The 16891-nt window shown below is 42.2% G+C and overlaps 1 protein-coding gene across 1 annotated transcript in view; it reads left to right on the top strand.

Annotated features, from left to right (window-relative positions):
* Positions 1-7160: 7160 nt before the first annotated feature.
* Positions 7161-16891, top strand: part of ARHGAP33 (Rho GTPase activating protein 33) — a gene marked incomplete at its 3' end in the record, with an annotated part of 13223 nt that continues 3492 nt past the window's right edge. Inside the window, exons 1-10 of the mRNA XM_015816598.1 lie at positions 7161-7261; positions 8137-8221; positions 8386-8469; positions 9196-9333; positions 10424-10516; positions 11623-11745; positions 12743-12820; positions 14455-14521; positions 16177-16236; positions 16373-16526. Of these exons, the coding sequence (XP_015672084.1) occupies positions 7161-7261; positions 8137-8221; positions 8386-8469; positions 9196-9333; positions 10424-10516; positions 11623-11745; positions 12743-12820; positions 14455-14521; positions 16177-16236; positions 16373-16526 (983 nt within the window). The remainder of the gene's footprint in view (positions 7262-8136; positions 8222-8385; positions 8470-9195; positions 9334-10423; positions 10517-11622; positions 11746-12742; positions 12821-14454; positions 14522-16176; positions 16237-16372; positions 16527-16891) is intronic.

Raw genomic sequence — 16891 nt, 5'->3', positions numbered from 1 at the left:
GCAGGGGTCTTCAAACTTGCCCCTTTTATGACTTGTGGACTTCAACTCCCAGAATTCCTCAGCCAGGAGGAATTCTGGGAGTTGAAGTCCACAAGTCATAAAAGGGGCAAGTTTGAAGACCCCTGTCTTAGACTATCTGGAAGGGGCAAAGAAGAAATGGAAGTTCTGACCTGAACAATTAACGATAGAAAAATTGTGCTTCTTATTTTACCATTGTTCAGTGTCCCATTTTGCAAGCTTTCCTAAAAATGTGCGCTTGATAGTTACATCTATTTGAAATGACAGAGTTTTTTTAGATAGTGTAGAAAGATCGTAAATACTTTCTTTCCTAACTGTGAGAAACAGAGAAAGATACACAAGTGATAAATCTTGCACTGCTTTTTAGAAAAAAAGAAATGGCTTGGTTCAAAAATTCAGCTTCCTAGTTTGGGCAGAAGGATGATGATCATATCAGAGTCTATTTGTGTGATGCCCACTTAAGGGGAAGTTATCCAGATACACTGATAAAAGATAATATTTGTAGCTCAGGGTTGAACTGTGAGGCCCTTGGTGCTCTTTGAGCCTGGGTTTTTTGCAGACGTTTCATTACCAAACTAGGTAACATCATCAGTGCAACCTTAGTAACATACTACTCTTCACTCCTTCTAGCTTATTGCTTTGGTTAGTTCATCATTGATCTGTACAGCACCTAGTGGGGTAGGCATTTTCAACATAATGGATGCTTTGGTTTGTGGTATCCTTTGGGTTATGTTGTGCCAAATAAATCTAATAATTCTACCTTTTGGACTGTGAGTTTTTTGTTAAGTGTTATGAATGTTAATGACAGCACAAGTGGGATCTGCAATAAAATATTAGTGGTCAGTATACTAGCCAGGTAGCCAATTAACCATGCCCTTTTTGTTGTGTCATTATTTCCTATTCCTTGGTTTTCTATCCCATTGTAGAAAACATTATTCTTTGGTCACCAAGCATGAAGCTTCAACTGGATTGAATTGTTCTATTGAGTGCACTCTCTCTCTCTCTCTCTTTCTCTTTCTCCTTCTCTTTCTCTTTCTCTTTCTCCTTCCCTCCCTCTCCCTCTCATCTCTTTCCATAATTGTTACCATTCTCCAACCTGATGTTAAGCTCTATTATAGTGGAGTATTTTTATTTTGCTTTCATAAAGATTGGTCCTTTGGGAATTAACTAGAAATGGGCAACTTACAGATTTCCAGATATGAGGACTGCTTAACCATTCACTCTACTGATTGACTTAAATGGAGAACTGGAGAACTTTAGTTTACCTGCAAAAATACGTTGTAAATAAACGCAGAGTTTGGAAAAGAATGGAGCCCTGAGTAGTTTAAATTTCAAAGGCATTTTGAGTGTAAAGTGAGTTTTTGCAAAGACTTTATGAAATGCCCTTTTTAAAAAAAAAATACTTCCGTTATGGAGAATATTCAGAACGTGATGTATGTTGACAATCCCAGATGGTTCTTCTACATAAAATAAATACTTACAGTCTCAGCTATACATTTCACATGTCACATGTTAACATTGACAGTCCTCCATGACTTTCCAGATAATAATTTTATAGCCAGCTCCAGCTAAGAGTTGACTTACCTCAATCTGGTTTCTAGTTGATGGAAGAAACCGGGTGTTGAAGTTAGGTAGAATGAGTTTTTAGCTTTTCACAGTCTGTCATGAAAAGCTCCATATGGGTTTGAGATATTGCTTTAGAAAATTGATGATGGAGCAAGATTAGATATTAAATGCAGAACAAGTCAGAGAGGTACGGTACTTTCTGTGAAATGCATACCATAGGGGAAAAAAACAATTTTAGGAGGAAGAGATTGCTTTCTTTTTTTGAACATTGATAGTGGCCTTATCTGGTTGGGGCATAATTTTATGGGTAGCAGCAAATAAAGGGAAGTCGCCACATGATACGCAACAGTGGCATTTAAGAGGCAGTTCCTTTTTCAGTATCAACACCAGATTTCCAAATAGTACACAACATTTGTTGCAATGCCTGAGGAAATTAGCTGATTGTTAGGGTTTTTCTGTAGCAACATGGCTTGCAAAGAATTAAGTCAAAGAAACTCAAAGAGTTTTGATTAATGGTATTTATTAGCAAAAAGGTTGAGAATATAACTCAAGAATTCCAGCAAGAATTCTATTTTCAGCTGAGAAATCTATATGCAGATAGTCATTGGCTTACAGCAGTTCATTTAGTGACCATTCAAAGTTACAACGGCACTGGAAAAAGTGACTTATGACCATTTTTAACACGATCTTTGAAGCGTTCCCATAATCATGTGATCAAAATTCAGATGCTTGGCAACTGGTTCATAGGACCGTTGCTGTGTCCCAAGATCACGTGATCCCCTTTTACAGCCTTTTGACAAGCAAAATCAATGGGGAAGACAGATTCACTTAACAACTGTGGCGAATAAAGTCGTAAAATGGGGCAAAACTCACTTAACAAATGTCTCACTTAATGACAGAAATTTTGGGCTCAGGTGTGGTCATAAGATTGTGGTTCTTTTTTTCCATTTTCTGATGGATAAGGGTTGAGTCTTTAGGAAAAATGGTGAAAGGCACCGTGCAGCCGTTCTACATTTACTGGACATTTTAACAATTTGCAAACCAACCCTTATTCTTATGATCCAATATAGACTTTTAAGTACAAATCAGGATTTTGTAGATGGAGCCTCTCAATAATTAATTTAAAATCCTTAGAATTGAATTGGCATAATATATTGATTTGACTGAACCAGGGGTAGGCAACCTTGGCTCTTTTATGACTCGTGGACTTCAACTCCCAGAATTCCTGAGCCACCATGGCTGGCTCAGGAATTCTGGAGTTGAAGTCCACGAGTCATAAAAGAGCCAAGGTTGCCTACCCCTGGACTAAGCTTACAGAGATTTGGGCTCAATTGCTCATTATTTGTAGCACGTACTAGGTGATCTTGGCCAGGCAGCATATCTCAGCATATTTCCATGCTCCCTATATTTGTTTATTTTCTGTTTATTATCTTGTAAACATGTGTGAGCAAGATACTAACATTCTCCACTTCTGTTTTCAGCAGCTCCTATGGAAACGTGGTTACTATTTAAAAATCTCAAATTTTATAGCTCACTCTTCAGTCCCAGTAGATTCTTAGCATGGCTTGTGAGGCAATTAAATTAGTGTAAACAATTTTTAAAAATTATCATAAAGAAATAATTAGCTGACAGAGCAATCCAATTTTTACCTGTTGCTCCAAAGATGTCAAACAGCATCAGGTGGATTTGAGGATAGAATTCCAGACCTGGGGTGCCATTTGGCCATTTCCTTCCAAACAACCTTAAACACACTAGAATCATGCATCATATTAAATTATAATGTGAATTTTGTGGTTCTAACTTAAGGTATATACTTAACATGTAGTGTGACTTATAAACAATGTGGTCTGTAAACCAATTGCAGTTGTTCAATAAACCATGTATAGTGTGCCTGGCTGAGGAATTCTGGGAGTTGAAGTCCACAAGTCATAAAAGGGCCAAGTTTGAAGACCCCTGATGTATAGCAACATCCTTCCCCCTTTTTTCTCTTGGGGGGGGGCAGAGGGACTTTTGCCTGTTTGATTGGAAACTGGGATGACCTGGAGAAGTTTGACGCTTCTTTTCTCATCAAGTTCCATTCTCTTTGTCAACCAACATGGCACTGTAGATGCTTCTGCCTAGACATTGAAGGCCAAATTGGAGGATGGTTTTTGTTCTCTGACCATGCTCCCAGGAAAGGAAATTTAGAGGGTGAAGGAGAAAAATAATTTGATTACATTGCAGGTTGTTTTCATAACAATAACTTTGAACAGCTTAATTAACACTGATCCATTGAAAATTTCAAAGCCATTTGAGTCAGAAACATTGCATCATCCAATAGGTCTCCTGGCTCATAACCATGGCCTCCAGGGTGGCAGATATTTTGTCCCACTTTTGGAGAAGGTCCCCACCAAAAAACAATTCCTTTGCTCCCTCTTCATTCAGGTTGTTCTCTCCAATAGAAGTAAATGTGCAGTTCCATAAGATAGATAGTAAATCTTCATCTCTTCTAATCCTGGCCTTTTAGAGCTGTCTACGTAAACTTGATCCTATCAGGTGTTTTGAGCCATAATTCATATGTATCACCAAATTGGGCGTGGTGTGAGTTGTAACTCAACATGTCTTCAGGATGCTCAATAACAAAAGACAGGTTTAGGGTTGGAAGATCCAGACCAGCTCCCAGGGCATTAGCCTGTTGACTGTACGGACTTGAAGATCACATAGATTTTGAGTCTCTGCTTAAAAATCTAAAAGGTTTAGGAGCCAGATGGTGGCCTCAAAAAGCATATTCTTTTTCTCCAGAAATGCGTAGTAAATATAACACAGGAGATGACATCACTACACATCAACTAACAGCCTGCAAGGAGGAGCTGGGGAAGGCAATGCCAATACACATATGTGGTTTTGCAACATACGATTTTGAAAGAAAAAAGAAGTGTTGTTGGTTTGAAGTTTGTGCCGTGATCTGTCAATTTCCGGCTATATTGTGGTTTACATTAACAACAGTATGGTTTTTCTGTCATAAAAGGAATTGCTGTCCTCTGCTTTGATCACACTTTAAACGGAGGGTTTTCTTCAGCATTTTAGCTGTTCATCAAATTCCACAAAGTGGGATGAGAAATTTGGAGACAAGCTCTATAACAGGGGTGTCAAACTCGCAAAATCACGTGACGTGTCGTGACATATAGCGACTTTTCCCCCATTGCCGGAGCTGGGTAGGTGCAGTTTTGGCATGACACCCCTGCTCTATAAGGAAGAATTGAAGGGACTGGGTAGAGTTAAGCATCAATTTGATAGATTATTTTCAGCCATATGTAGAGTGATCATAATTTGTTATATTTGGTTCTACTCCCAAGATGCGCCTGGTTTCAAGATAGGGCGTTTTGATTTAAGATGTAGAACACTTTATTGATTATACAGTGTATTTGATTGAAGAGCAAAATATTTTACAGCAGTGTTTCTCAACCTTAGCAACTTTAAGATATGTGGACTTCAACTCCCTGAATTCCCCAGCCGGCAGGGGTATCTTAAAGGTTGCCAAGTTTGAGAAACACTGTTTTACAATATAGTAGACCAGTGGTTCTCAACCTTTTTAATGCCGTGACCCCCAACCGGTCGTAAGTCGAGGACTAAACCGGTCGTAAGTCGAGGACTAAACCGGTCGTAAGTCGAGGACTAAACAGGTCCTAAGTCGAGGACTACCCAACCGGTCGTAAGTCGAGGACTTTCCCTGCCTGGGAGCGCCACGCATGCGTGGTTCCGCCCCCTGCGCCGGCTGAGGCGTAGCTGGCAAGCGGCAGAGACGGAGCAGGCCGACCACCAGCTGGCCTAGCCCAAGGGAGGTAAGGCACCCGCCGGAAAAGGGGGACAAAATGGCGGATAGCCTTGCTTGGCGACCCCCTTGAAATGGTCGATCGACCCCAAATGGGGTCGCGACCCATAGGTTGAGAACCGCTGTAGTAGACTAATAGAATAACAGAGTAACATTTGGAAGGAGGTCTTCTAGTCCAAACCCTGCTTAAGCAGGAATCCCTAGAACAGTGATGGCGAACCTTTTAGAAACCGAGTGCCCAAACTGCAACCCAAAACCCACTTATGCATCGTCGGGTGCTGGGTGGGTGTGGCCCATTGGCTGGGCGTGGCCCATTGGCTGGGCGTGGCCCATTGGCTGGGCGTGGCTGCGATGGTAACGGCAGACTGGGTGGGACTAAAAAGTTCAATCAATCAATTCCAACTTTGCAAGAGTTTTTTTTCCTGTGAGAAGTTGAAATTGACTAATTGATTGAACCTTTTTTTTTTTTTTTTTTGCACACGAGGCCTAAAGCGAAAAGGTTTTATAAAACCCAGCTGAAGGCCTAGGACTGGGGCGACGGCACGCGTGTCCACAGAGAGGGCTCGGAGTGCCGCCTCTGGCACCCGTGCCATAGGTTCGCCACCATTGCCATAGAATATTTCAGATAAATGGCTATCCAATCACTTCTTAAAAACCTCCAGTGTTGGAGTACCCACAACTTCTAGCTCACCACAAGAATCTCAAAGCAGGAACTGGAGAAGTCGGATTTTAAAGGAGTAGATCTCCTATAGAACTAGATCGCCTTTCAACTCTTATGGCTCTGTTCAAGGCAAATTGTGAGCTCATCCATAGCACCATTGGAATCCAAATGATACTATTGTACTACTCTTGCTGGTTTCACTTCAATTTATACTTTATTGGAGGAAACCTACAGTATATATCTTCTCTTGTGTAATGTAGAAGTATGCAAGCAAATCAGTTACTATAATTATTAGATTATTGGTCCTTTCCTGGGAAGTCCCAGCATTAGAAATCACCCTCGGTTGCAAAGCTCACTGGAATATTTTGAGCCACCCTCTTTCCTTCAAATGTGGGATACCCACATTTTTGTACCATTGAGCTCCTTGGAGGATGGTTGAGATGACAGTGAGGATAAGCTTGCAAGGGATGTATATTCCATTAGTTAATGATACATTCTTTTCTATCAGAACCACTTGAATTGGATGCTGTACTACAGCGTAAACATTTTTGCCGTGATGCATTTACTCTTTAAGGTATTAAAATAGCTTTTTCCTGTTTGCAGCAGTTTATGACCAGAAATATCTAGAATTATTAATACCTTTTCCTTCGTCTTCCCTGAAGCAATTTTTAACATTAAAAAAAAACAGCAAGACCTTGTCTGCTTGCTTTTGATGCAAGATGAGATTGGGTTATTACATTTTTGGAGGCTGTTGGGAAGAGAGAGAGAGAGAGAGAGACATGTCAGATAAATGTATTTCTTCCTGTGCAGCCACTCAAGACTTTCTGGAACATATTTGAGGAGTGGAGAGGGTGAAAAGGGGGGAAGGGAAGAAAGGGAAATTCTGTTGCATAAGCGGAAGTCTACTCACACCACATCTGATAACAATCCCCGGGATTATCTTCTTGAGCCCCCGTGAAATTTCTCTGACAGCTATTTCTTCCCTTGGTTGCTGTGTGGAAATAGAGCACAAGAGTTAAGCAAAGACAGTGACGCCCGGAAAACATTTATGAACCACGCAGCATGTGATAAGTTAAATTTGTGCATACTTTACTTGTTTTAACCATGCAGGCTCGGAGCACAGACAGCATTGATGCAACAGGCGAGGGACAAGTGCGTACTTTGGGCAACGCCACCAGTAACATCAAGGGAAAACCAATCAAGAGGTAACTTTAAGACAGAGGAAGTGCAAGCACTCTCACTCCAAAGATAATCTGCAGTTATTTTCTCATTCTGTTCTTAATGGATTTGCCGCAGTAGGAAGAAAAATAGAAGTGGTAGTAAAATATAGAAGGGTCATAAATGATGATGATGATGATGATGATGGTAATGATGATGATGGTGATGATGATGATGATGATGATGATAATAATAATAATAATAATAATAATAATAATAATAATAATAATAATAATAATAATAATAATAATAATAATAAAAAAGTTGGAAGGGACCTTGGTAGTCATCTAGTCCAACCCCCTGCTCAGGCAGAAAACCTGAAGGGTGCAACCTCGCTGATACTTGGTGCAAGATACGAATACGACAAGGTGACTGCATAATAAACTCAGGTCTGAAAGCATCTTGATGATGAAGAATGCTTCTGAAGGCATTCGGCATTCCCCAACTTGGGGTCTTCCAGATAGGACTTCTTTTGGAATTCCTAGCCAACATGCTAGGACTTCTGGGTCTTGAAGCCTCCATCTTTAGGTTCCAGGTTGCAGAAGACTGATCCACATCAAGCCATGGAATTTCAATGGAGATAAATGCAAAGCAATTAAGGAGGGAGAGGCTCAAGAGTTCACAGTAAGACTGGGCTTCAAGGGATTGCTTTTCATATTTTCCGTAAGAGAGAGATGGAGAGGTTATGTTTCCCAGAAGTCCTAACCAGCACGGCCAATGATAAAGGATGCTGATGGTTGCAATTTCACAGTTTCTTCACCTTGGACACAGATCATATAATGCTTTCGTTTCCTGATGAGACTGAAGTTTGGAATTTTCTATTTGCTTGATTCATTTCTAATGTCTTTTTCTTACTCCACAGGCTTTCTATCACACGAGGCCATTTCCCCAAGCTGACTGAATGTGCCCATTTCCACTATGAGGCCGTGGACTTTGGACACATCCAGGTGTGTCAATGCATTCTCCCCCCCCCTTCCTTTTCCAAGGGTAAGGAACATGAACGTCCCTTAGAGCCTGGATGTTTTTGACAAGCACGGCATTGTTATAGCAGGTAGGTGTAATGATGTTAAAACTGAAATATCCTATAACTGCTTTTGTTTTCTTCTTCCAGCTTCAGTTTGCCCCTGATCAAAATGAAAACCTCAACAATTTGGAGGAAGGAAGCCTTTTATTCCCTGTTCAGGTTACCTGTCAGGTGAGAGACGACAACCGTTGGCAAAACCTGTTGAGTTGGTTTCTTTGAGTTGCACTTTCTTCTCATCTGGAGCAAGGTTTTCGGCTGATTAGTTGTTGCTAATCCAAGGAGGAATGATTACACACATAATTAACTACTGTGCGTTTTACCGAAACTCTGCTATAGATATAAGGCCTGGTCCAGTGTAAGGTTATTTATTTATTTGTGAAATTACTATGCCACTGTTTCTGTAGAAGATCAAAGCTGTGTACAAAGTGCTCCTCCCTCTTATTTTCTTTAACCATTTGTTCACCATAACATATCTACGAGATATGTTGGGCTGAGAGGAGAATGACTAACTCAAAAGGCAACAACTGGGCTTTGTGTTTCCTTGAAGACGCTTCTCATCCAAGAAGCTTCTTCAGTTCTGCTGACAGTCGGAACGGCTTGGATGAGAAGCGGAACATCTTCAAGGAAACGCAGAATCCAGTTGTCTTTTGAAAAAGCACCTTTGGGACAATCATGATTTGGATGACTGAGAATCTCCATAGACAATTGATTAACTCAAAGTTTCCACAGCTGGAGGTAGACTCAAACCTCGTAATCTGTAATCACCTACCACACGCAGTTCTCATAAAAGCTAAATACATTTATACATGTTGAGTTTGACATACAAATAGGCATAGTGTTGACAGGCTTCGATCTCACTGATAAAGCCACTTACAGTATTTCCTTACTTTGGTCCAGGGGAAAAGCTGGCAGGTACATCGCAGCTATGAGGAATTCCGCACTTTGGATGCTCACCTGCATTGCTGTATCTTTGACCGGCGTTTCTCTCAGCTTCCTGAATTGCCACCCCTCAGCCATGTGCAAGCTCATCCTGAGGTGACTGTCTGGGAGCCATTTTGCAGTTTGTGTGTGTAAGGGAACACTTTCTGTGGCCAGCTAATACTTCCCAATCATTGGGTTGACCTTTAAGTTCAGCAAAGGTGAAGATTGCTCAACATCTTCAGGTCTGTTGCTTGTATAATGAATAATGGAAGAATAATCAGAGTGGTCTCCTATTACACTAAAGCCTCAACCTGTTCTGTCAAAATTTTGGAGGGAAGAACCTCACCTGGAATACTGGAATGGGTTGTAGCTTAGAAGTTGCATGAATTGCAGCCAGAAGATTCTTAATATTGTCATTTGAGAGGTTCAAATGGAAGGTCATTTGAAAGCCATCTACAAGATTCTAGAACAGTGATGGCGAACCTTTTAGAGACTGAGTGCCCAAAAACTGGCCCCGCCCAAGCTCCACCCCCTGGCCCGCCCTACCTCCCGCCTGCCCGCAGGGCCACTCACCGCCTCCAGGGCCCGCCGCAGATCACCCAGGCAGCCCAGCAGCGCCATGGCGGCCACGCCCTCTGCCCGTGCCCCACAGCATCAACTGCGCGATGGGGCGTGAGGGCAGAGTCTTGTCTATGCTGCCTGGATGCCATGTCCTTGGCTGCGCTGCTCCGCGTGGGCCACGCTAGGGGGCGACTCTCCTCCAGGGGGGCTGCTGGTGAGGGGGTCGTGGGGGAGGCAAGGCTGGGGCAACGGCACGTGTGCCCACAGAGAGGGCTCCGAGTGCCGCCTTTGGCACCCGTGCCATTGGTTCGCCACCACTGTTCTAGAACATCGTTTCTCAACTTCAGGAATATTAAGATGTATGGATTTCAGTTCCGAGGACCCCTTGCACTGCATGCTGTCTAAGGAATTCTGGGAATTGAAGTCCTCACTTCCTAAAGTTGCTGACCTTGAGAAAGACTGCTCTGGAAAATAATTTATATTCAGAGTAGACATTACTGGATAAGATGAACTGCTGTGAAGAATTTTTCCAAATGGGAAAATTTCCCAAACTCACTCTCAAGCTGCTGTTGGTTCTTCTTGGGACTTGAATTTGGAAAAGACTACAGCTATTTATTTATATTGTTTATTTCACTCCCTACAGCTCCTGGTGCCCATGCTTTTACAGTATCTTGAGAAGCTTTCTGCTATTGTGGATAGCAATATCAATTGCAGCCCAGTTCTCACCTGGATGGAGGTGAGAATCCAGGAGATGATTTGTTGAGTAGAGGCCATCAAATTAAAGATGGAGGGGGGGAAGAGATAGAAAACATGGCAACTTATTTATTTTATTAAACTTAAAGGGCTACTCAATTCTATAGCAACTTTGGTAGTAACATCATCTAAGTCAGGGGTGTTCAAACTTGGCCCTTTTATGAGTTGTGGACTTTAACTCCCAGAATTCCTCAGCCAGGATGCCTGGCTGAGGAATTCTGGGAGTTGAAGTCCACAAGTCATAAAAGGGCCAAGTTTGGACACCCTTGATCTAAGTAACTGACGCCAGAGTTCCCAGAAGAGATTGTGCTTGTGGGTAGGTAGAAATGCCAAGAATAAAAAGCTTATTTTTTCCCTGCTTTATCATAAACCTCATTTCTATTTCTCAGCAGTAGGCTGCCAATAATTGGCAGAATAATTTTGAGTAATCGCAATGTCCCCTCCCCAAAGATGCTGAAGCCCTTCTGTGATTTGCAACTTTTTCACCCTTAAAGCATATCTAATGGCTGATCATCATCTTGGTCCAATTCATGAACAAATTTGTCTAAACTATGTCTATTCTTCTCTGTGCTGTAAATCGCTGTCATGTAAGGGCGGGACACCGCAATTGCTGTAAATGCCAGTCAGTTGCCCAATGCCCAAAATGTGATTAAGTGACCACGAAGGGGACCTGGCTATTGTCACTTCTAATCTGGGATATAAGTGTCTTCTTTGCGATCCATCATAATTTTGAATGGTCAACTAAGCAACTGCTAGTTAAATGACAGCACAGCCTTCACTTATACTGTCTGGGAATAATGTAAGAAGTTTTTCAATGCATCTGTTGAGCACTAGATTGTAGAAAATGTGTATGAAAAGCATTGTGGGAAAACTAAATGAGGGCATCATTGCCACCCTGTAGATGGGCAATAGTTTCAGGGGTAGCATAGATCCCCCCACCCAGTTGAGCTTAAAAAGCAAAATTGTCCTACTAGAAAATGGATGACAACCTATACTTACTGTACAACCCAATTTTAGACTCCTGAAATCCAAAGGATGTTACATAGCTGAATCCCATTAAGTTGCTTTCTTCCGGTTGTTTCATTTCAGATTGATAATCACGGCAACCGACTCTTGGTAAACGAAGAAGCTTCCATCAATGTTCCTGCCATTGCAGCTGCTCACGTGGTTAAACGTTACACTGCACAGGCCTCTGATGAGCTCTCTTTTGAGGTGAGCCCTGCCACCAACACACGTTACTCCCAACAGCCGATCTTTGTAGGCTCGTGGCTCTCTAAGCTTGTTAGGCAAACTACAGTTCCGTCTCTATTCCTAGATAAAATGGTATTTGGAAATCCATTTTCTGTTCTTTAGCAAAAAGAAAGCAACACTGTAGTGCAGTGTTTCGCAACCTTAGCAATTTTAAGATATGTGGACTTCAACTCCCAGAATTCCACAGCTAGCTTAGCTTAACTTAGCTGGCTGGGGAATTCTGGGAGTTGAAGTCCACATTTCTTAAAATGGCTAAGGCTGAGAAACACTGCTTTAGTGAATTGCTTTTCAAAAGATATACAAGCAATCCTCAATTTAAGACTGTAATTAAGCCCAGAATTATGGTCATAAGTTGTTGAGTCATTAAGCGTATCACCACATAACCAAACCTGATTTTATGACATTTTTGTGGTGATTGTTAATTGAATGCCATGGTTGTTAAGTGAATCTATCTTATTCAATGGGTCTTTTTGCCAGAAACTAGAAGTAAATACCAGAAACCTACAAAAAAATGCCAAAAAGGTGACTGCAGAAACAGCAAATAGCCATAAAGCTGAGGCAGTTGCCAAGTGCCTAAAATGCACATGACCACGGTTAGCGTGTGGGTTGTCGTAACTTCAAAATCAGGCCTGTGAGTAGCTTTTGGCAGGCCCTTCGTAACTTCAAATGGTCACTAAGTGGCCAGTTGTAAATCAAGGTCTACTTTTAGATGATTTTCCTTATTTGATGTGTTGGCAATAAACTAGAGTCCATCTACACCAGGGGTCCTCAACCTTGGCAACTTTAAGACTTGTGGACTTCAGCTCCCAGAATTCCTCAGCCAGCAATGCTGGCTGAGGAATTCTGGGAGTTGAAGTCCACAAGTCTTAAAGTTGCTAAGGTTGAGGACCCCTGATCTACACAATGTTGAATCTCTCTGCATGAATATAATCCTTTAAAAAAAATCTCTTTGTTGTAGGTTGGAGACATCATTTCTGTGATTGATATGCCCCCCAAAGAGGACAGGAGCTGGTGGCGTGGGAAGCACGGTTTCCAGGTTGGATTTGATAAACAAAGCGGCTGTGTAAATGAAGCTGGGATGTTTAACCAACATCATGCATTTGACATACCCTTGGGTTTAAATGGTGGTTCCCAACATAGTTAACCTCCAGGTGTATGGATTTCTGAATTCTGCAGCCAGCATGGCTGGATTGGAAAACAGTGGAGAAGAACTGTCAGATTCACATTTTATCTGAAAAATGGTTCAGGACAAGGCCATACAAAGGGAAATGACAGATAATCAGCAGGATTCCGAACCCTTTCTCCTACCCATCACTTTCCCTTGGACCTTCCTCCTGTTTGCTGTTATAAGAATTTCTTTGGAAGGAAGGAATTAGTGGGATCATTTGATCACTGTGTCTAAAATATTTTAGCACAAATGAAACTGATTTTTTTACAAGCACAAATAGCTTCCTTTCCAGTTTTAGCACTTGTGCTATTTTCCCTGTCTTTTAATTAATGCTAAACCTGTTTTAGTCTCCAGTCTCTTAGTTAATGCGAAACACGCTTTAGTCTCCTTTAAAAAGAGTGATTAAATTAATTGTGCAGCAGTATTGAAAAAAGTGTGGATCAGTGCATAAGCAATGCACGTTTAAAATAGGATCTGGCTGAATTTGTTGCTGTGGAAATTCTCTGTCTTCCGTATTCACAAAGAACGAGTATAAATAGGGACTGGGTGAGTTATTCCCAAATAGGTAATCCTCAACTTATGACCACAGTTGGGACTGGAACTTCCATTGCTGAGGGATGCTATTGTTAAGGGAGTCATGCCCAATTTTACAACCTTTTTTGCCATGGTTGGTAAGTGAACCACCGTGTGATTTGTTAAGCAAATCCAGCTTCTCCCATTGGGTTTGTTTGTCGAAAACCTCCCAGGAAGGTCGTAAATGGCAATTGTGACCTTTGACACTGCGACCACTATAAATACATGCCAGTGGCCAAGCACCTGAATTGTGATTGTGTGGTCATAAGTATAAGTACTGATCGTAAGTCACACTTTTCAGTCAAATCAAATAACTTTATTGGGGTCATAATTTTCTAGTGCTATTGTAACTTTGAGCAATCATTAAATGGATGGTTGTAAGCTGAACTTCCTGTAACGGTGGGACTTTGTACCTAGAGCAGGGGTGTCAAACTCAATTTCATTGAGGGCCGCATCAGCATTGCGGTTGCCCTCAGAGGGCCGGGCGGGTGTGGCCAGGGTGGGTGCGGCCTACTGGATGGGCGTGGTTGGAGTGGGTGTGGCCAGCTCTACATCGTTCGCGTCAAGGGTGCCTGTGGGGGCCTGGGCAGGAGTGGGACAGATCTGAGGGTCTCTGGCAGAAGGGGGTGGGACCAGGGCAAGTGCCAAGGCATGGTCCACTGGAGGAGCCTCACCGTTCCTCTCAGGCCATGCCCGGGGGGGGGGCTTATGGAGCTAAGACTGAATGCATTTCAGCATAGATGGCCACCAAAAAATTGTACATTGGCTCCCGGCCGGCCTGGGCCAGGGCCAAGGCAGCGGGGGCCGTTCCCTCACTGTTTCCAGGATGGCTTCGCGGGCCACATGAAACCACTTCGCGGGCCACATCCGGCCCCCGGGCCTCGTGTTTGACATGTCTGACCTAGAGGGATTTTGTATTTTTTTTCCAGGTGGGTTTCTTCCCCAGCGAATGTGTGGAGCTCTTCTCAGAACGTCCTAGCCCTGGAGTCAAATCAGGTTGGTGCCTCCTGTGCTCTGCAGTTTCTGCCTCAAGCGAAGGGAATGAACTAATTGACCTACGGTCCCATTTCATCCTCCTGTCTATTAAACTGTAGTTGGCCCTTGATGACACAAATAAGCACATGGAGAACAGTACATAAACAGGAGCCTTTGTGGAAAAGTTCCCTCTTCTGGTTATCAGTGATCTAGTCTGAGGTGGTGGAAAGATCTGGAGAACATAGGATCCTGGAATTCAAAAGTCTGTTATGTGGTCATTTAGATCATGGAGGCCTTACCCTCTGATTAGTGCAAATATACAACTAAAGCATCACTGATAAATGTCTACCTAGCTGCTGCTTGAAAATGTCCAGCAAATGGAAGGCTCTTCTCTTCAGAGGTCATGAATTTCATGATCAAGTTTCGAATAGCACAAGAAGTTTTTCATTATATCCAATCAGAGTGTTATGAACATGAGGGTATCTGTCCGTCCTACTAGGTTAGATGGGCTGGGCGTACTCCAGGTTCCCTCCCTTAAATGTTGTCACCTGAGGAGGTCTCAGAGGCTCATCTTGGTGGTCACCCCAGCCCTTTGGACCAGCTTCTCACCAAGAGATTCCTTTGAGTCTTCTGGAAGGGCCACGAAGACCTGGCTCTTCCCCCCAAGCATTGGGCTATAATGGGGTTTGACCTGGGAGGTTGTTGGGTCTGGCATAGGGGGAAAGGATGGTTTCATTTTTTAAAATATATTTTATTGATTTTTTAACATAAACACTTAGTGTTTGGTAAACAGTGTGTTGTCTGGACTTATATTTACAAAGTAATCATTAACAATCAGTTTTTATATTCCAAAGTCCACATAATAGCTTTGTTTGATTTCCTCTTCTTCCAATAATATTCTCTTTGTCAACCTTGAATTAATACAATTCTTATTAATTCAATAGGTAACAATTTAAATATAAAAGTTTTTGTAAAATTTCTAGGATGGTTTCATTTTTTAATCTTCATTTTTATTGGTTGCTATGAGCTGCCTAGAATCATTTTATGAGGTAGATGACCATATAAAATCTGCCAGTCAACCAATCAATTGCTCCTAATAAAAGTCCATTTTTTCTGTTTTTTTGCACTCTGGGATAAGAGCAAACCAATTATGGCCTTCTTTTGGTATGCTACTTGATGACCTTTATCTTATCCCCTTCTTAAGGCTAAATATATTTAATTCCCCTGGCTTACTTTTGTAGTATTTGTATTTCATTTCCATTTCCCTGATTTCTCCTTAATCTTCTCTTAACCTTTTCCATTTGGTTTGACTTGAAATGGTCTGGAGGCATGTTTCTCAACTTTGAAGATGTGTGGACTTCAACTCCCAGAATTCCCCAGACAGCATCTTCAAGTCACCAAGGCTGAGAAACACTAGTTTGGAGACCTATTCAAAAAATTATTTACATATTATTTCCTTGGGCCTGAATGTTTCTGGGAGCCTCCGGCCCAGAATGGGTCTCAATAATATTAGGTGAGGCATTACTAGTGCACAGGATGACCCCAACTTGTGTGCGAAGAAAGTTGGCCTTAGCATTGTGCATCTTTCGTATCCTCTTCCCCCTGTCCTGGTGATGTGGATTTCTTTCTTTCTTCTCTCTGAATTTTTGCAACTTTCTTTGTGTCTCCTTGTGTAGATGCAGAGGGGACAAGCTGTGTCCTCCCCAGGACTCATGGCCTCCTGTCCCCAACCTCAGGTGAATTACAACCTACATGAAATAGGAGAAGATGGAAGCTAATTGTCAGCTGGGAGGAAAGCTGACTGAAAAGTTTTGTCTCCCTACTCCTAAGCTCAAAAGCACTCCATCTTCCCTGTTTTTTGTTCTCTTCCAGTGTCTAAGAAACATGGCAAGCTCATTGGGTTTCTTCGTACTTTCATGAAGTCCAGGCCCAGCAAACAGCGCCTGAAGCAGCGGGGAATCCTCAGGGAGAGGGTTTTTGGCTGTGATTTAGGGGAACACCTCAAAAACTCAGGCAGTGATGGTAAGTTGGCTCTTCTGTAGTACAGGAAGAGTGGCTGGTCTGCTATTAAATTTTGTTTTTCATTGCCTTCTTCCAAGGAGCTAGGGCTTCCCGGCCTCACCCCACCCCACCCTCGTTCATCATAACAAAATTATGGCAGTGTTCACCCTACATGTTTAACTAGGATGATTACAAATGTAGAGGCTGTATTCACACCCCATGCTTAGTTAGTTTTAACCTTGGTTAATATTATTTTGCGGCTTAGCATGCTGCAGGAATCTAGTCTGTTGGAGTTAATTAATGGCCTTATGTATTGTGAAAATCCAGGGACTCAATCATTAAGAGAGTGTATGTATGTGTGTATCTTCTTCTTCTTCCTCCTCCTCCTCC

This window comes from Protobothrops mucrosquamatus, unplaced genomic scaffold (genome assembly GCF_001527695.2).
Source record: "Protobothrops mucrosquamatus isolate PMUCROS unplaced genomic scaffold, P.Mucros_1.0 scaffold468, whole genome shotgun sequence".
Classification (NCBI taxonomy): Eukaryota; Metazoa; Chordata; class Lepidosauria; order Squamata; family Viperidae; genus Protobothrops; species Protobothrops mucrosquamatus.
This window is presented reverse-complemented; position numbering and strand designations above follow the sequence as displayed.